Source organism: Periophthalmus magnuspinnatus, chromosome 17 (assembly GCF_009829125.3).
Source record: "Periophthalmus magnuspinnatus isolate fPerMag1 chromosome 17, fPerMag1.2.pri, whole genome shotgun sequence".
NCBI lineage: Eukaryota > Metazoa > Chordata > Actinopteri > Gobiiformes > Gobiidae > Periophthalmus > Periophthalmus magnuspinnatus.
Window position 1 is genome coordinate 21,235,620 of NC_047142.1, and position 16,209 is coordinate 21,251,828.

General features: G+C 35.9%; 3 protein-coding genes across 4 annotated transcripts; all 3 read left to right on the forward strand.

Moving 5' to 3' along the window:
* Positions 1 to 417: 417 nt before the first annotated feature.
* On the forward strand, positions 418 to 5,681 carry mcoln3a (mucolipin TRP cation channel 3a). The gene is made up of 12 exons (XM_033981925.2): positions 418 to 683; positions 850 to 1,017; positions 1,091 to 1,244; positions 1,607 to 1,685; positions 1,967 to 2,063; positions 2,151 to 2,250; positions 2,766 to 2,878; positions 2,951 to 3,100; positions 3,654 to 3,755; positions 3,929 to 4,051; positions 4,707 to 4,913; positions 5,553 to 5,681. The coding sequence occupies exons 1-12, from the start codon at positions 462 to 464 to the stop codon at positions 5,679 to 5,681; spliced, it is 1,644 nt and encodes a 547-aa protein (XP_033837816.1). The 5' UTR covers positions 418 to 461.
* Positions 5,682 to 6,509: 828 nt separating this feature from the next.
* On the forward strand, positions 6,510 to 12,759 carry ssx2ipa (synovial sarcoma, X breakpoint 2 interacting protein a). 2 transcript variants are annotated; one of them, XM_033982166.2, is made up of 14 exons: positions 6,510 to 6,724; positions 7,525 to 7,677; positions 7,854 to 8,011; positions 8,122 to 8,328; positions 9,115 to 9,225; positions 9,309 to 9,444; positions 9,522 to 9,597; positions 9,731 to 9,908; positions 10,334 to 10,481; positions 10,714 to 10,832; positions 11,066 to 11,239; positions 11,312 to 11,432; positions 11,729 to 11,885; positions 12,275 to 12,759. In XM_033982166.2, the coding sequence occupies exons 2-14, from the start codon at positions 7,635 to 7,637 to the stop codon at positions 12,411 to 12,413; spliced, it is 1,767 nt and encodes a 588-aa protein (XP_033838057.1). In that variant the 5' UTR covers positions 6,510 to 6,724; positions 7,525 to 7,634; the 3' UTR covers positions 12,414 to 12,759. The 2 variants fall into 2 exon arrangements, with proteins under 2 accessions (XP_033838057.1, XP_055084296.1); XM_055228321.1 differs by having other exon boundaries at positions 6,510 to 6,719; positions 12,275 to 12,547.
* Positions 12,760 to 13,686: 927 nt separating this feature from the next.
* Positions 13,687 to 15,794, forward strand: LOC117384973 (guanine nucleotide-binding protein G(I)/G(S)/G(O) subunit gamma-5-like). The gene is made up of 3 exons (XM_033982164.2): positions 13,687 to 13,853; positions 14,536 to 14,671; positions 15,528 to 15,794. Exons 1-2 carry the CDS (start codon positions 13,776 to 13,778, stop codon positions 14,659 to 14,661), a joined length of 204 nt encoding a protein of 67 aa, XP_033838055.1. The 5' UTR covers positions 13,687 to 13,775; the 3' UTR covers positions 14,662 to 14,671; positions 15,528 to 15,794.
* Positions 15,795 to 16,209: the final 415 nt, after the last annotated feature.

Consider the following 16,209-nt stretch of genomic DNA (forward strand, 5'->3'; position numbering starts at 1 on the left):
ATAATTTATTTTCTTCACAACGTTTTGCTCTTCCTTAATATAGCATGAAATAGGGAACAGAAAACATTTTAAGTGTAATTATTCCAACCACTTATTTGCAGAGGCTATTCAAAAAATTATGCATGATTTTTTTTTTTTTTTTTTTTTGGAGTTACCAAACTATAGCATGTATAGCTAATTTTGCATTGCAAGATCACTAGTCTCAATCAACGATCAGTCATATGTTTCAAAATAACCACTTTCTAAATGTCAATTGCACTTTTTTATTTGCATTGCCTATAATTGGTCTATTCTTTCATTATTTTTTATAACCTATAGCATAATTATTGTCAAGATGAGTGACAGTGAGCTTGTGTAAGAAAACCAGTTTGATAAACATCAGAATGACTGGAATGTCTGTACTCTTATAGTTCACTAACAACAGAAGTTACAGCTACATTTTGTCTTTTCTTGGGAGGAGGATGGAGGAGTCCGAGCCCTTGGCCCCACGCAGGCCTGGATTTGGCAGGGCTCAGTACGGATGGAGTGGACACATTCAAAGCCTGGAGTCCCATATAGTCGAGGACTTCAGGAGAAAACTCAAATATTTCTTCATGAATCCCTGTGAAAAATATAAAGCAAGAGGTCGGAAGCCCTGGAAACTCATGATACAGATTCTTAAAATTGCAATTATCACTGCGCAAGTAAGTAATGATAATATCGTATATATGTCTAATAAGTTATGTTTTAAAAGTGATACGTTTTGGGTCTCAGCTGTGCAACTTTCTTGGTGTAAAGTTTGATAATCACTTAGGACATGATGGTTATTGGCATTTTTTATTAAATATTTGTAAATTATATCATTTTTAGTTGGTGTCTTTTGGACTGAGCAATGAAATGATGGTCACATTCAAAGATGAAAGCCTGCTGACGTTCAAACATCTATTTCTCAAAGATTTCAAGGACTATCAAATGGAACCTTACGCTATTTACATCAAAGCAGATTTATATAATCACATCTACTTTGTGATTGACAGGGTGAATATAATATAAAGCAATTTAAAAACATTTACTTCTAGTTCTAATGCTATATTTGTTTTGTATTTTGCAGTTCCTCCACCTTCAGAACTTGACAATGGGTAATCTTGCGCACACAATGGTGGATGGGAGAACAGCTCCTTTGTCTCTGTGTAAAGTTTTCTATAGAAACAGCAGCATTGATCCAAGCAACGAGACATTCAACATCGACCCACATATTGAACAAGGTACAATTCATCTTTTCTCAATACTCTATATGAAAACTTCCTTCAACACAGTCTGTAATAGTTATTATATTTTGCTATATTTCCTGGCAAAAGTAGCCTACATAAGAATTCAAAAGTAAAGACATCTCTATTATCTTGAGTATATATAATTCACGTTTTAAATTCTTGGTAGTTGTAAATAAGTACTGAAGCCAGATGCATACATTTGCCCAGGTCAACTTTGTACTACTTTACTATGCAAGTGTATTCATATGTTATTGATTTTTTGTTAACATACCAGTAGTCTGTCTGAAGGTGGACTACTTATCATTGTCATTTTAACCAAAACTAAGCTATTTCTACAACTTGTATTTCTGTTATAGAGTGTATCTATGTTTACCCTATGGGATCAGTGGACAAATGTTTAGATACACGCACCAACTTCTCTTTGGATTTCAGAAGGTGAGTACGTTTACTCAATTTACTTTTAAATTAAAGGGGCACTGAGGAGGTCCGAAACCTTCTATTCTCCATGGAGATGTTGTTGTTTGGTCTGAAATGTTCCACAAAATGCAATCTCCATGGAGACAAGTAGTGACTCCAACAAAGCAAGTATTTTTTTAGCAATTGAAACCCATGTAATTGAATAAATGAAAGAAGTTCGCTACAAAACTTGCATTGTGCACCTTTAATTAAATGTTGAGTATTAATAGAGATTATGATTTTCTTCCATGTCTGTTCAGACTTATATCAGTCAACATCTACCTCAGTCTGAAGTCCATAAACTTACAGACAGTTCGAAACCACGAGCTGCCGGACTGTTATGACTTTAAAATCCAGGTGAAAAATTACACAGCAACATGACTTTTTATTGTAGTGACCAGAGCAACACACTAATATTACATGACTACACTGTTTTTCTTTCAGATAATTTTTGACAACAGCGCCCATAGTGGAAGGGTTAATGTTGTTGTTGAAAATAATGTGAGCATATATGAATGTAAAGACTGGAGAGTTGAAGGCACTTGTAAGTTTAACACACTGCACGTCCTGTAATAGATTTGTGCTGGTAGAGGGGAGTGCTGTTGTGTTTGTACAGCTGTCTATGATCTCAACAAAGGTGGAAAGTCATTATTTGTGTCTTGCAGTCAATTTGCTTAAATATAATTATTATACTGAAGAGGAAAATCAAAACAGAAATCGGTAATGAGGGAAGGATGTAGGTTGTACTGCAGTTTATAGACCATATAGTAAAGTAGTCATAGTATACACAGTAAGGTTGACAGTCACAATGTGTAGTAGAGAGTTGTTGCTAGTAGTGAAGTGATAAAGATGGTGTCAATTACTTTCATTACTTATATTCAATCTTTACTTTTGTGTTTACTGATTTTTTTTTTTTTTTTATGTACCTAAGTTCTGAGTAGTTTAGCAAAGTAGCCCATTGCACATCTTATTTGAAAACGAAGCAATGCCATTTTGTATGTGCCAAATACCCATGCATTCTTTCTCTATTTTTCTTTGCTCATTACTTTTCATTTGTAGCTGGTAAAAACAACTATGGACTGCTGGTGTTTGATTCAGTTGTCATCCTGTCCTGTTTTGCCTCCTTAATCCTGTGTGGTCGCTCCATCATCAATGGCATACAACTTCAATTTGTATGTATTAAAATTTGTAAAAAACTTGATTTCCATTACAGATTGAAATTGCATTATTGTTCTCTCTTTCAGGAGTTCAACATATTCTTCCATGCGTATTTTAATAAAATTGTGAGTTGGTCGGACCGTATGGAGTTTATCAATGGCTGGTACATCCTGATAATCATCAGTGACATTTTGACCATTACTGGGTCGGTAATGAAGATAGGGATCCAGACAAAGGTATCTGCTCCAACAAGTTTATTTCAATGGTGCCCTCACTGTGTGGGTTAGGCACTTATATAATATACCTGTTTGAAAATGCACTTAAAGAATAAAAAGTAAAAGTATTTTGCACAGGTTTTGAGCTTCAATAAATCTTCAAATTTACTGATTTTTGATAAAGATTTGTGCTGAATTTTGTTCAACAGAAACAATTGAATCTGTAATTTTTTAGCTGTTTATTTGTATGTTTTTGTTGAAATTATAAACGTGCTGAAAACTGCTCAGCCTTTTCAGTAGGTCTTAAACAGTGATTTAAAAAAAAGAAATACTTTTACTTTTCAGTCGTGTTGTAGAATGTACAGATACCTGCTCTCAAATGTAGTGAAGTAAAAGTAAAAAGTATCCACTCTAAAATGTACTACTACTTTTACTTTGTTATGTTCCACCACTGCAGATAATTTACTTGTTGTATATTCTTAACCAATGTGTAATTAAACAGGTTTTAAAAATACTCTCTGTTGGACAGGTGCCTAACATATAGCATTGCTTAAAATTACACTTTTTGTTGCAGTTTCTGACAAACTATGATGTCTGCAGTATTTTGTTGGGAACAGCCACAATGCTGGTCTGGGTTGGGGTCATTCGTTATTTTGGATTCTTCAAGAAATATAATGTAAGGGCTGCTTTAAATGTTTTCTTCTAGATTTAGAAATTTATATGGAAAGTAGGTAACATTCACCCATTCAATTGCACTTGGATCACATAAACTAATTCAACTCTGTTTGCTTTGTTGTTAATTAAAGTACCACTTTCATTAATGTGATTCCGCCTTTGTTTTTTGTTTAGATTTTGATATTGACCCTGAGAGCAGCTTTTCCAAATGTGATTCGATTTTGCTGTTGTGCTGCGATGATCTACTTTGGTTATTGTTTTTGTGGATGGATCGTACTAGGACCACATCACAACAAAGTAATTTCACATACATTCATTTTGATTACAGCTACTACTATTTCCTAAAGCTTTCTGAGTCCCACCGGATCTAAATCAAGGCCTAACCAGGGTTAAACTTGGTCTAAAATCAGACTGAAGCATAGATAAAGTAGTTCTAAATAATGATTAACCCAAATAACAACAAAAACATTAAATCTTATCTTTAAATTGTTGCTGCATTCCCACCCCTACTCCACCCCACCTCCATGTGTCTGTTGTGTCTGCTGTCCTATTTTAAATATAGATTTTGTATTTGCCACTCAAATATTGTTTATCCTGTTGTTTTTGTGTTAATTATGAATTTATGAAAAACACCAAAAAATAAGTAAATAAAATAAAAAATACTAAACGGCAAAGGACCACCAGTACCACCAGAGTCAGCCCATGTAACATCAGTGGTCGGTACATGAACTCCAGTTTGAGAAACCTAGGCCTACTACAAGATAATAAAGACATTGTTTTTTGAAGATATGCAACGTTTATCCAATTTATCAAAAGACATTCCTTGGCACATTTTAGCACTGATGGACTGCAGAAATTATTATTATTACTATCAAAATAATTCATAAAAATATTGAGACTTTTAGCAATTACACCTGCCCATGTAAGCTTTTTTTCTTTTTTGATTTTACAGTTCAGGACACTGGACAAAGTGACCGAATGCCTGTTTTCTCTGATTAATGGGGACGACATGTATGCCACCTTCTTGAACTTGAAGGACAGGAGCTACATAGTGTGGCTGTTCAGCAGGCTCTATCTGTACTCCTTCATTTCTCTCTTTATTTACATGGTGCTCAGCCTGTTTATAGCCCTCATCACTGACACATATGAGACCATCAAGGTTAGTGAAATTATGTCAAGATTCAAACAATTGTGTTCAAAATGTATAAATTCAGGGGGTCTAAATATCAAATGGAGGACACAGGTCATGCAAAATCCCTCTGATTGGGTGCCTGGTCAGATCCCAATAAAAGGATGGGTGAAATGCAGTGGACAGTTTATCTTAAAGGAATAATACATATACCTTAACAACTAATTTAAAAAATAACTTTAATGTTACTTCTATTTCTGTAGCTATTCTATTGTTATTTCTGTATAATTCAACTACCCTCAATCTTTATTCAATCAATGGGCTCTTATAATGTTTTGACATCACATATTGCTGGGTTTCAGATGGTGTCACAACATTCTATTGGACAATATTATTTAATACAGGGGGACAGCTGAAATTGTTATTGTTAAAATGCTGATTTCTGTTGTAATATAATGATTTTTTTGTCTAGTAGTAGTGAATAATAGAAATGATCAGGTTCAGCATCAGTCAAGTTAACTTTTGGATATTTCATGGCAAAGTACAATGTAATCGATAGGGAAATCTGGCTTTTGCCCCCATCTGAGAGTATAACATCATCATATTCTAGAAAACCAACAACAACAGCAATACATTGGTTTTGTCCTTATGCCCTTATGTTTTTTTCAGCACCATCAGCAGGATAAGGTGCCAGTGTCTGAGCTGCAGGCCTTCATGGCTGAGTGCAGAGATCAGCCTGAGTCCGGAAGATACCAGACCAATAATAAGTCCTCCATCTCCTGCTGCTGCTCTGGATGAAGAATGTGAACAATGTACATGGTTGTCTGTTCAGGGCTATATAGGCAAGAGAATTGACAGGGTACACGATTACTGTTAGTCTTTCTGGTGTGTATGGTTGATAGTTTACATATAGTGTAAAGTATATTAGGCTGAATATGCTGCACAGTATATGAAGCTGCTATATCTGAACCTGTAGGAAAACTTTATCTGCCAATAACCCTTTGAATAGGCTAATGTGCTTGTGTGTGTGAGTGTGTGTGTGTGTGTGTGGGGGGGGGTGTGGGGGTGGGGTGTGTGTGTGTGTGTGTGTGTGTCTTTAAATATATTTCTATGTCATGATCAAATATGAATATAATAATGTATCTCATTGCACGTTACTGGTGTAAATATATTAGACTGAATATGCTGCACAGTATATGAAGGCGCTATATCTGAACCTGTATGGAAACTTTATCTGCTAAAAACCCTTTGAATAGGCTAATGTGTGTGTGTGTGTGTGTGTGTGTTTAAATATATATTTTTATATCATGATCAAATATGAACAAAATACCGGTAATGTATCTCACTGTAAGTTACTGACTTTGGTCACGTGGCTTTTTTTCCAATTTATATAAATAATTTCAAATGCAAATTATGAAATTAAAGTTTGCATGCTTTAATTTTATTTTTTATTTCATTATTTTATTTTGCCTAAATGAACACAAAAAACCATTTACCATCCAGAGGTTTTGTTTTGCCTAATCCAACTGTGCGTCATCACGTCCAATCCACGTGACTGTTACTAACGCTGCGTCCAATCACAGCGGCGTTTGGTGCGAGGTCAATGAACCCAAGACTTAAAAAACACTCAACTGCTCACTCCACTCCAGCTGCAGAGGCAACAGCATGCATTTCGTCCCGTGGCAATACTAAATTAACCAGATTTGTAACCCCAGTTTTATAAAGAACTACTTATCGTATGCCTCGCTCCATTTGTTGGGATTTTATTGTTTGTTTATGCGTGACAAAAAGCAGAGAGTTGACCTTTTTGACGTCGTTGGGTTTAATTGCCCCAGGGTAAGGTATGTTAACACCTAGCTTGGCTCTCTATAGGTTAGCAAACATTGTAAATCGTGTTATATGTTGCTATGGATCACGTTGTTGTTGTATTCACGGTGTATAAATTCAGATTTTCATTATAAAAGGTAAACAAAACTGTGATCAGGCTTCCAACCAAACAGTCACTTAATCTGGGTTCTTTTCCCAACCTAACTAGATGTACAATTTCCTTATTGGAATTAGGTAAATATTAACTAATCCTTTACTTATTTTTTACTTATTATTTTATGTCTAGCCATTCAATCTACTTAATAATTTGGTTCAGTACTATAATACTTGCAGAAATTCTTATCTCAAACATTCAGCAGAAGGACATTTATGGGGCGTCCTTTTAGAGATAATTGAATGCTTGCTGAAATACTGAAAAACACAACAACATTTTTGTGTATATAACCCTATATTTATTTTAGCTCTTTTGTTCAACCTTGTAATGTTCTCTCATCGACCCTAGTTTAACACAAGTTGGGACAGTGAACTACTGTGCTGCTCAGTGGGAGTGCCCAGTATTGAACTGTCTGGTTAATCTTGTTTTGCCAGCACTTGAACTTCATATTATTGTCCCAAAGCATCAAAACTTCACAAAACAAATCCAATGCCTGTATTGACGTGTCGGCTAATGCTCTGGGATCAGCCTTTTTATTTCACTGCAGTGCATTTCAGTGGATATTTGATCCAATGGGAATCTTAAACCTCAATCTCATTATAATCCAGTTTTGTCAAAGACTAGATTATGTCATCTTAATCTTAATGCCTTTTTTTTCAGTGCGCAGTTCCCACTTGGAGCTTTTGGTCCTCTGCATGGCTGCCAATCTAACTTAATTCGTAGAAGACAACTCATGACCTGTCAGTGTAGCATCCTGATATGTTGGTGATATGGGAGATTGGTGGACAAGTGTGCCAAAAGAGACCTCCATTGGTAATCCTTCATGTCTGAAATATTGTCCGCTATAAAAAGATGAACTGATTTAGCTACTAGACATGGCCCAGTTTCTTGTCTTATTTTAGAACCGCAACCTACTTTAGCTTTCTCCATTTGATGAACAATGTATGCTTCAATATTGTGCAAACGGTGTACCTATTTGTGTTTTACAGGGAATTATGAGATTTCACATTTGATGATGTCCCCTTCGAAGCAGAACAACATTATGTCCATGTACTCGTCTTTGGGATTATCGAAAACCTCATACAATTTCATCAGTGCCTTTTGTACTGAAGACAATGTTCCCCAGTGCATTTCATATGTTAACCAGGTGAGTGCATTATGCATTGCATGCATTATTTTCACTAAAACCATACCCAGTTTGATGGCAAAGTATCAAGGAGTATGTTGCAGCTGTCGTAATTCCTTTTTGCTGGACAGGAGCTGGACTCCCTGGGCTTGGAGTCATGTATAGAGCTCAGTGCAGCAGGGAACACAGGCCTGAGCTCTGTCCCGGCTCTGAATGCCTTTTATGAGCTGCTGCAGATCCACAGACAGGACATGACCACAGTGGAGGAGCTTGAGAGGGACCAGCTCAAAAGGTCCAGCACATTAGAGCATGTGCAGATCAGCAACTCTAGGCTCAAGGTTAGTGTCACAATTTGTTTACAACATTTTTCAATTTATTCTTGGAAGCAAATGTTTTTATTTATGTATTTATTAAGAATTTAATAACTTATAACAATATTGAATCTTCCACCTAAATCTAGCATAAGTTTTATCTCAGTCCCAAACTGGAATAAGTCTTGCCACCTCTCAACAAATTATAAACTATTGTGCTTGTTTGTTAGTCTGTTGGTAGGGCTGGTCTTTTTGGTCTTAGAATCTCATTAATACTCACTGTGCATTTCTGCAAACCAAACCTGAAGCTCACCATAAACTTGTACAAGCCTACCCACTTTGGAGCCATACAGTTTTCGTTTTTCTTTCCATGCTGCTGTGTAAGCAGTCTCATTCCATTGGACTTTCTGGTGCCAGTGATTCTTTGTTCAACACGCCACATAGATCAACCAGTTAATGAGACTGTTCCTTTCAGTGGGATCTCTGTATGGGCCCATGTGACCAAAAGTGCATAACTGGCTGGCTCTAGCTCAACATTCTCATCCTTTTGAAAACCTGTTTGAAGTTTTGTGGTTACATTTTATACTCATTACTAAAAACATTAGAAAGTGAGTGCTTACAAATGAATTGTATTCTTTTAAAGGCACCTTTCCCAAAGAGGCATCAGTAAAACCACAAAAATGAATTGAAGAAGAAATCAATGCCCAATTAAGTTTGCATTTGTGGAGTTGTCTGGTCAACACAAATGCTTTAATGACATGTACTTGCCTCATAGAATAATACTCAAGTCATAAAATGTGCTTTTGGTCCTAGGACCAGTTGGAGCTGTCTATGAGGGAAAAGTCTGGTATGCATGAAACTGAGCGTCAGCTGCAACTCAAAATTAAGACTTTGCAGAGCTGCCTAAAAACTGAAAAGGAAGAGGTTTGTTTATCTGACTTAATACCTCTTTCAATCCAAGCCACTTAATTCATCACAAATAACCCAAAGGCATTTTTTTCTTTTAGGTTCAAAAACTACAGAATATTATCGCCAGTCGTGCCACACAGTACAACCATGACACTAAACGGAAAGAAAGGGAAACCGCTAAACTTAAAGAACGCCTGAGCCAACTCTTGGTCGATAGAAAGGATAGAAAACTCTGTATGTAACTATTGATACACGGAATAGATTGAGCATTTTCCCATTAAATTATTTAAACTGTTTTACCTTTTTGATAGCTATCGATGTCTTAAACTGTTTGGGGCGTGCTGACGGAAAAAGGAGCCACTGGAAGACTGCAAAAGCTACTGCCAGGTAGTAAAAAAAAAAAAAGTTATTTTAGTTTATTTGAAACTTTTGACAGCATACTAGATCAACTACTCTACCCTAGGAAATGGTAAATTATAACTAATACTTTATTTATGTTGTTATGTTATTCCTTATCCAGCCATGAGGAGGACATGTACAAGTTTCTGCTTAGTGACTATGAGGCGAGTCAGAGGTCGTTAATGCTTGAGAATGCAGAGCTGAAAAAAGTGCTTCAGCAGATGAAGAAGGAAATGATCCACATTTTAAGTCCAAGGCAAATGTCAAAGGGAGCCAGCACTGACAACAGCCAGGAACAGGTACTTATAACATTTTATCATAAGCTTTGACTTGGCTACTTCATGGAATTAAAAATATTTATGGTTGGTTTCTGACATGCTTTCAAGGAGTAGAGGATAACAAACATTATCCTCTTGATACAAGTGTATTTTCTCAAGTAGCATAGTCAGATTTTTTCTGGTTATTTAAAACTTCTAAATACTCACGTACTTCATACTAGGATTACTTTTTGTTTACTTGTTTTAAAATAACTTGATTCCTGTTCTTTATTTATTTCAAAGTCAATTGGAAATGTTAGATTTAGCTATTTTGGGCCATTTAATCCAAGAAATTGAATTGCTAATGTTGTTTCAATATGAGAAGCTCCACACTGCTGAACTTAGTGTTAATTTTACTTACCATTACAAGGGTAAAACAACACGTCTTTCCTAAACTTGCCTTTCAGGGTGACTCGGACACAGAGGCGAGGGCAGGAGACTCGGGCAGAGAATCACTGGATAAGTCATGTGAACTGGCCCGAGAACAGCTCACCAACAGCATTCGACAGCAGTGGAGGAAAGTGCGCAGCCACATGGAGAGATTAGACAGCCAAGGTACAAACTGTTAACTTTCTGAGGTCATCACTGTAGACCTGTGGCGCTGGAGAAAACACTGGAGATACATGTTCTGGTTCATTATGTGCCGTTTTGTATAGTTCTTATCAATCTACAACATTATTTCATCATTTAAACAGAAATATTGACTCCTGCTCCAAAAGTGGCCACTATTATGTTTATTATACTGTAGTAGACCTATATTTAATTTGTTAAGCTATTGTGTCCAAAGCTTCTCAGAACCAAGAGGATGTAATCCTAAGACAGACACACAATGATGAGATGGAGAAAATGAGACAAGAGGTGCTGCAATGTAAAGAGTTCATCCAGACACAACAGCAGCTGCTACAGGTCAGTATCTATAGTACACCAGTTAGAGCAGGGCGATGCGACAAAAAAAATCTATTGATCAATCACAATTTACCATTTTTAGTAAGACAAAATAAAATCGCAATTTCCTAAAAATAACAATGCCAAAAACCACTGCTCCAGACCACATGCCGTTACTGACAGAGCACTGGTTGTGATAACACATCTGAATACCACTGTCATAACATAAAAATGTTTTTTCTCCAAATTTACAGCAACAACTGCACACCTCCTTTGACGATGACACGGCTGCGCTGCTGAACGACTGCTACACTCTGGAGGAGAAGGAGCGTCTCAAAGAGGAGTGGAAACTTTTCGAGGAACAGAAAAGAAACTTTGAACGAGAGCGAAAGAACTTCACTGAAGCCGCTATTCGCCTAGAGAGAGATGTAAGGGGAAGGGGCTTTCATTGCTAGCCTTTTTTTGTGATGACATGTTAAAGGTGTGTTTTATTTTTGCAGAAACAAGCGTTTCAGGAGGACCGTGCGTCTTGGCTCAAAAATCAGTTTTTGAACATGACTCCTTTTACTGACCGTCGGAGAGGATCCTCATCAGATGGTGGTCAAAGTTCACTATCAATAAGTATGTTTATGGCAATTACAAAAATGCTACTTGTTTACATTTGTCATTTTGATCAATTCTGATTGAACCAACGAGCCAAACACATGCATTAGTATTAATATGTATTAGATGAAGAAATATGTCATTTTTTAATTACATTTGACACAGCACTAGATATGTCTCTGAAAAAGTTTTAAAGAAATGTTCAAAACATTGTATCAAATCTAAAATGGGTATGCAGTATGGGATGCATACAGCATAAAAAATGATAACAGGCACATATAGGCTACATTTAACTAGAATTTATTTATTTGCAGGAAGTGAACCAGAACTACGAATGTCTTCCACTTCAATTCACCTGCCCAAATCCTCAACATACTCTACCAACTTCTCCACTCCAAAACCTGCGCCACGTTCTGCTGTGCCGACCACAACAGAGCTTTATCGAACACTCCGCCTCATACCAGACACAAGGTGCTAATGTCAAATATATCAACTTTTTTTTTTTTTTTTTTTAATGCAGCTTTATTATTTTCAGCAAAAGGAAACCTGGGGCATTTTTTATTTAACCTGTTAAATATAACTATTTACAACCAAACTGTTAACTTGTATTTCAGTTAGCTGTGTTTTTGTTTAAGCCAGTAATATTTGCATTTTGTTTTATATCTTGAACAAACTTGTAAATGTGTTCGAGGAATTACTTCTTTAGTTTTATCTAATAAACTTGTTGATCATCAATATATAGTATGATATAATAAGGAAAGTGGTTGATTTTGATATGCTCTGTTCAGCACTGAATGTGAACCTTATTGAAACCCTTGACAATATTTCATAGCTTATATATACGCTTTTATCTCTCTTAGCTCAAGACAATCGAGTAGGGGACGCTGGCAAGAATCAAGTACAATTGAGGATGGCAACAATCAGACCAAGACCAAAATCCGCTCCCGATATGAAGAAATAAGCATATTCAGTTTGGGAGAAGAGAACAGCCTGACATGACAAACTATTGGTGCCTTTTTGTACAACAGAAAACAAATCAATTTATTTTATTTTTTTTGATCAAATGCAAAACCAAGACCACTTTAGACTATAAATGCACATTGTCTAAACTCTAATCACAAAATCAAGCACTTTATTACTATTATCTTTTTACAGAATAAGAATGTAAGATTAAATTGTACATAGAATCTTCCAAGCACTTAAATATAAATACAATGTAATTGATTGAATTTTATTTAAATGATAAGGGTTTAGTTTACATTTCTTTGTTTACCTATTGGAGAAGTATATAGTATGTTTGTAACATAATAGCTATGTTTAATGAAATAAAGATTTATTTAATTTCAATGGCTTTAATCGTAAATTCACTCACAATTTATTAACAGAATTTAAATAAATTTAGAGTAAGGGTAAATGGGTGTAATGAATCAGTTTGCATCAAACACAATATATCAGTGTTCTTCAATCTGTGACGCATGTTCCACTGGTGGGATTTGTTTTATTTAAAGATCTACCCATGGTACTTAGAACTACTGCAATAGATTGTAGCCTACTGTATTCTATTCACACTCTGTATTTAGACTTTGCAGCTGATGTCATCAATATTCCCTGTGGGTGTTAAGCTAACTGTAGGCTCTGTTCTGTCTGAAGCTTTATTAGACCATAATTGTAGCTTTTTTTTTTTCTTTTTTTTGTTTTTGTTTTACACAATCTGACCAGAAATAGTTGATATAGCTGGAACTGCAACTGCAACAGATGATATTTGTGCTGTTAAACAAGTCTCTCACTTATTGACCAATAGCTCTTACCTTTTTGTTGGAAATCAAACACCTAAACACTACCATTAACACTCATATTGATCACAAGGTCCTGAAAATGTATTGTTTTTTGTTTTGTTTTGGGTTTTTTTTGTTTTTTTTGGGGGGGGGGGGGGGGGAGTTTAACAGTGTTGGCTAATGTGTGCATTGTGTTACCATAGTAACTGTTGAACGTCTCATCAGAGGCACCGCAGCATGAGGCCACTGCAAAGTATCAATTTGATTACAAAGAAACTGAGCACATTATTTTGCATCAGATATAGTTTTTTTTTTTTTTTTTTTTTTTTTTTTTTTGGGGGGGGGGGGGGGGGGGGGTTTGTTGTTGTTTTTGCGCTATACATAAAAAACTAAAACAAAAAAAAAACAAAAACAAAAAACAAAAACAATTGCAGAGTGTTAGTGCCCTCTTCTGGATGCGCAAAAACCTAGAACGTGAAAAACCGGAATCCGGATGTGATCATTTCTGCTTTTTGTCGGGGCATCCACCCACCTCCTCCAGCCGCAGCTCACAACTGAGAGTTTAGACCGAAAAAACTAAACAAACATGTCCACTTCTAATCTTATTGCCATGAAAAAAGTCGTACAGCAGTTGCGTTTTGAGGCCAGCATAAACAGAGTAAAGGTAATTTCCATATTTCAACTTTTTTGATTTTGTTATAACGGGGAAGCAACAAATCCGCTATGGCTAACAAGGGGGCTACCGTAACTGGGCGTAACTTCGTGTGGAAAGTAATAACATTTTTAGTATGATTTATATACATTAACCGATATTTGTGTGTTTATATGACTGAAATATTAAAATATACCTCTCCTCCTTATAGTAGCTGCAAATAATAAATAATTTTGCTTTATTGTCGTGTTTTTTGGATTAGCTTTAGCTTTTAGCACCTCAAATCTGGGGTCTTCTAGCAACAAACCCTATGTTTTGTACCTTCTTTTCCTTAATAATTTCATAAGTTCGACACCGCTTTCCTAATGACTGATTATTTTTATGGTGTTTTAGTTTCCAGACTTTTTTATTGGTGGCATAAATCATAATTTAATTAACTCACATCAGTTTTGATGATAATGCTAATTGTTGTTACTCAAATGATCAAGCTAACATTTCAAAACTTCCTACACTTGTGCAATTACAAAGCTTCCCACCACTCCAAAAAAAAAAAAAAAAAAACTATGGTGTTACCCTATGTACATTTTGCAACCCTAATAAACCTTTTAGCTACTAGCCATCAAGATTTTGTTGTAATTATGCTATAACTTTATTATTCTAGATTAATCCCTTATTCGGTCCATGTGTTTTACAGGTCTCTCAGGCAGCCGCAGACCTGCAGCAGTTCTGTGTTCAGAATGCCTTACACGACCCTCTGCTCACAGGCGTCTCGTCCAGCACCAATCCCTTCAGGCCACCGAAGGTCTGCTCCTTCTTATGAAACCCCCAAGGTACGAGTCCACATTGTTAAAACCATTCATCTGTCCTCAATAGCTGACGAGTGTTAAAAGGTAGTGCTTAAAGAGATTGGGAGGGTATGTCATAAAACAGTTGTAGCGGAGTCCACCATGTCAACACAAGCGAGTGCAGGCTCCATAAAATTTAAACTTCAGGAATATAAAAAAGTAAAGTCTTAACTGGTGTAGGGCTGAAACTAATTAACAGATCCAATGAATACATTTTTCTGAACTCTAAAAAGAAAGAAATTTGGAAAATTTTAGTTTTTTAAGCAAAAATCTCTTTTGTTATAAAGATACTCCAAGAAAATGCCCTCAAGCATTGTAAAAAATCTCATAGTGACTGGCCTTTCGTCATCTAAACAACTAATCAGTTAATCGCAAGAATAATTGCATATTATATTCTTTGGACGTGTATGGAGCTCACCAGTGACCGCCCGCACCCCAGCTCCGGAAGTAAATTTCTCATACATATTTCCCATACAATTCCAGGAAAAAATTTATACTAAAAGTTTGAAAATTTGCTCAGAGCTAATTAGCTATGTGGTAACTAATGACCCATAATTTGATTTAAAATCTGTTTCTGAAACTTTACTGTATAAACCTGTATAAAACTGTATAAAATATTTCATTTTAATTGTGTTTTTTTGGATTTAAAATAATCACGTTATGGATATTGGTTACCACATAGCTGGATGCCTCCGTGATGCCTTTTGAACTTTTAATATTTAAATTTTTCAAAATGTCTATGGGAAAAATTAATGGAAAATTTACTTCCGGAAGCAGAGCAGTAGGTCACTGAGCATTCTTATGTGGATGTTATACATCATGTTTTGTTTCTATGTTGTAGGCCTATTCTTTGATGTGACAGGGAACAACGACCATGACACTGCTCCTCATGCCAAGCCATCACACTGCCACGGGCCTGACTGCACAGGACACTGGAAATGGACCATCAGCATTCTGCAGCAGCAACAAATAAAGAAGACCATTTTATTTTCCATGGCACAGTGTGGTTTTTCAAATAAATTGTCGTGCCTTTTCTATTGTTCTATTTTAGTCATCATTGTTGTAACTTTTTGTATTTAATAATGAATAAAACATTCTTTACTATTCACATGTTTGCCTTACTGTGTATTACAATATTAATACATATTACAATCATGTTTTAATTATATTTAGTTCATTATAATTTGATTATTTAAAATGTGTGCTATGTCACTTTTCTAGTGAAGGGTCTGCCAGCGGCTTGTTTCCATGAAGAAGCACGGCTTGGCCTGGAAATTCTAATCTACAGTATGGCATTTAACTTGTCTATCTCTGTGGAAACAAGCAGGGAGCATCAACAGGCCAAGTAACAGGTCATATCTGTGGAGAGTCAGACCCCCACCAGAAAAGTTAAATGGTGCACATTTAATGTGCCAAGTGAAAATATTTGTCAGATGGGTTGATTGATAATAAGTTAAGCATAAACAAAGCCCCCTCAAGTGCTGTATTATGCATTTTGACGGTGACATGATTTGGACATGATG

Coding starts and splice junctions, on each gene's coding strand:
- mcoln3a (XM_033981925.2), top strand. CDS start 462: ATGGAGGAGTCCGAGCCCTTGGCCCCACGCAGGCCTGGATTTGGCAGG. Junction 684..849: donor TTGCAATTATCACTGCGCAA/GTAAGTAATGAT, acceptor TATCATTTTTAG/TTGGTGTCTTTTGGACTGAG. Junction 4,914..5,552: donor ACACATATGAGACCATCAAG/GTTAGTGAAATT, acceptor TGTTTTTTTCAG/CACCATCAGCAGGATAAGGT.
- ssx2ipa (XM_033982166.2), top strand. CDS start 7,635: ATGGGAGATTGGTGGACAAGTGTGCCAAAAGAGACCTCCATTG. Junction 9,909..10,333: donor CTGACAACAGCCAGGAACAG/GTACTTATAACA, acceptor CTTGCCTTTCAG/GGTGACTCGGACACAGAGGC. Junction 10,482..10,713: donor GGAGAGATTAGACAGCCAAG/GTACAAACTGTT, acceptor TTGTGTCCAAAG/CTTCTCAGAACCAAGAGGAT.
- LOC117384973 (XM_033982164.2), top strand. CDS start 13,776: ATGTCCACTTCTAATCTTATTGCCATGAAAAAAGTCGTACAGCAGTTG. Junction 13,854..14,535: donor CCAGCATAAACAGAGTAAAG/GTAATTTCCATA, acceptor TGTGTTTTACAG/GTCTCTCAGGCAGCCGCAGA.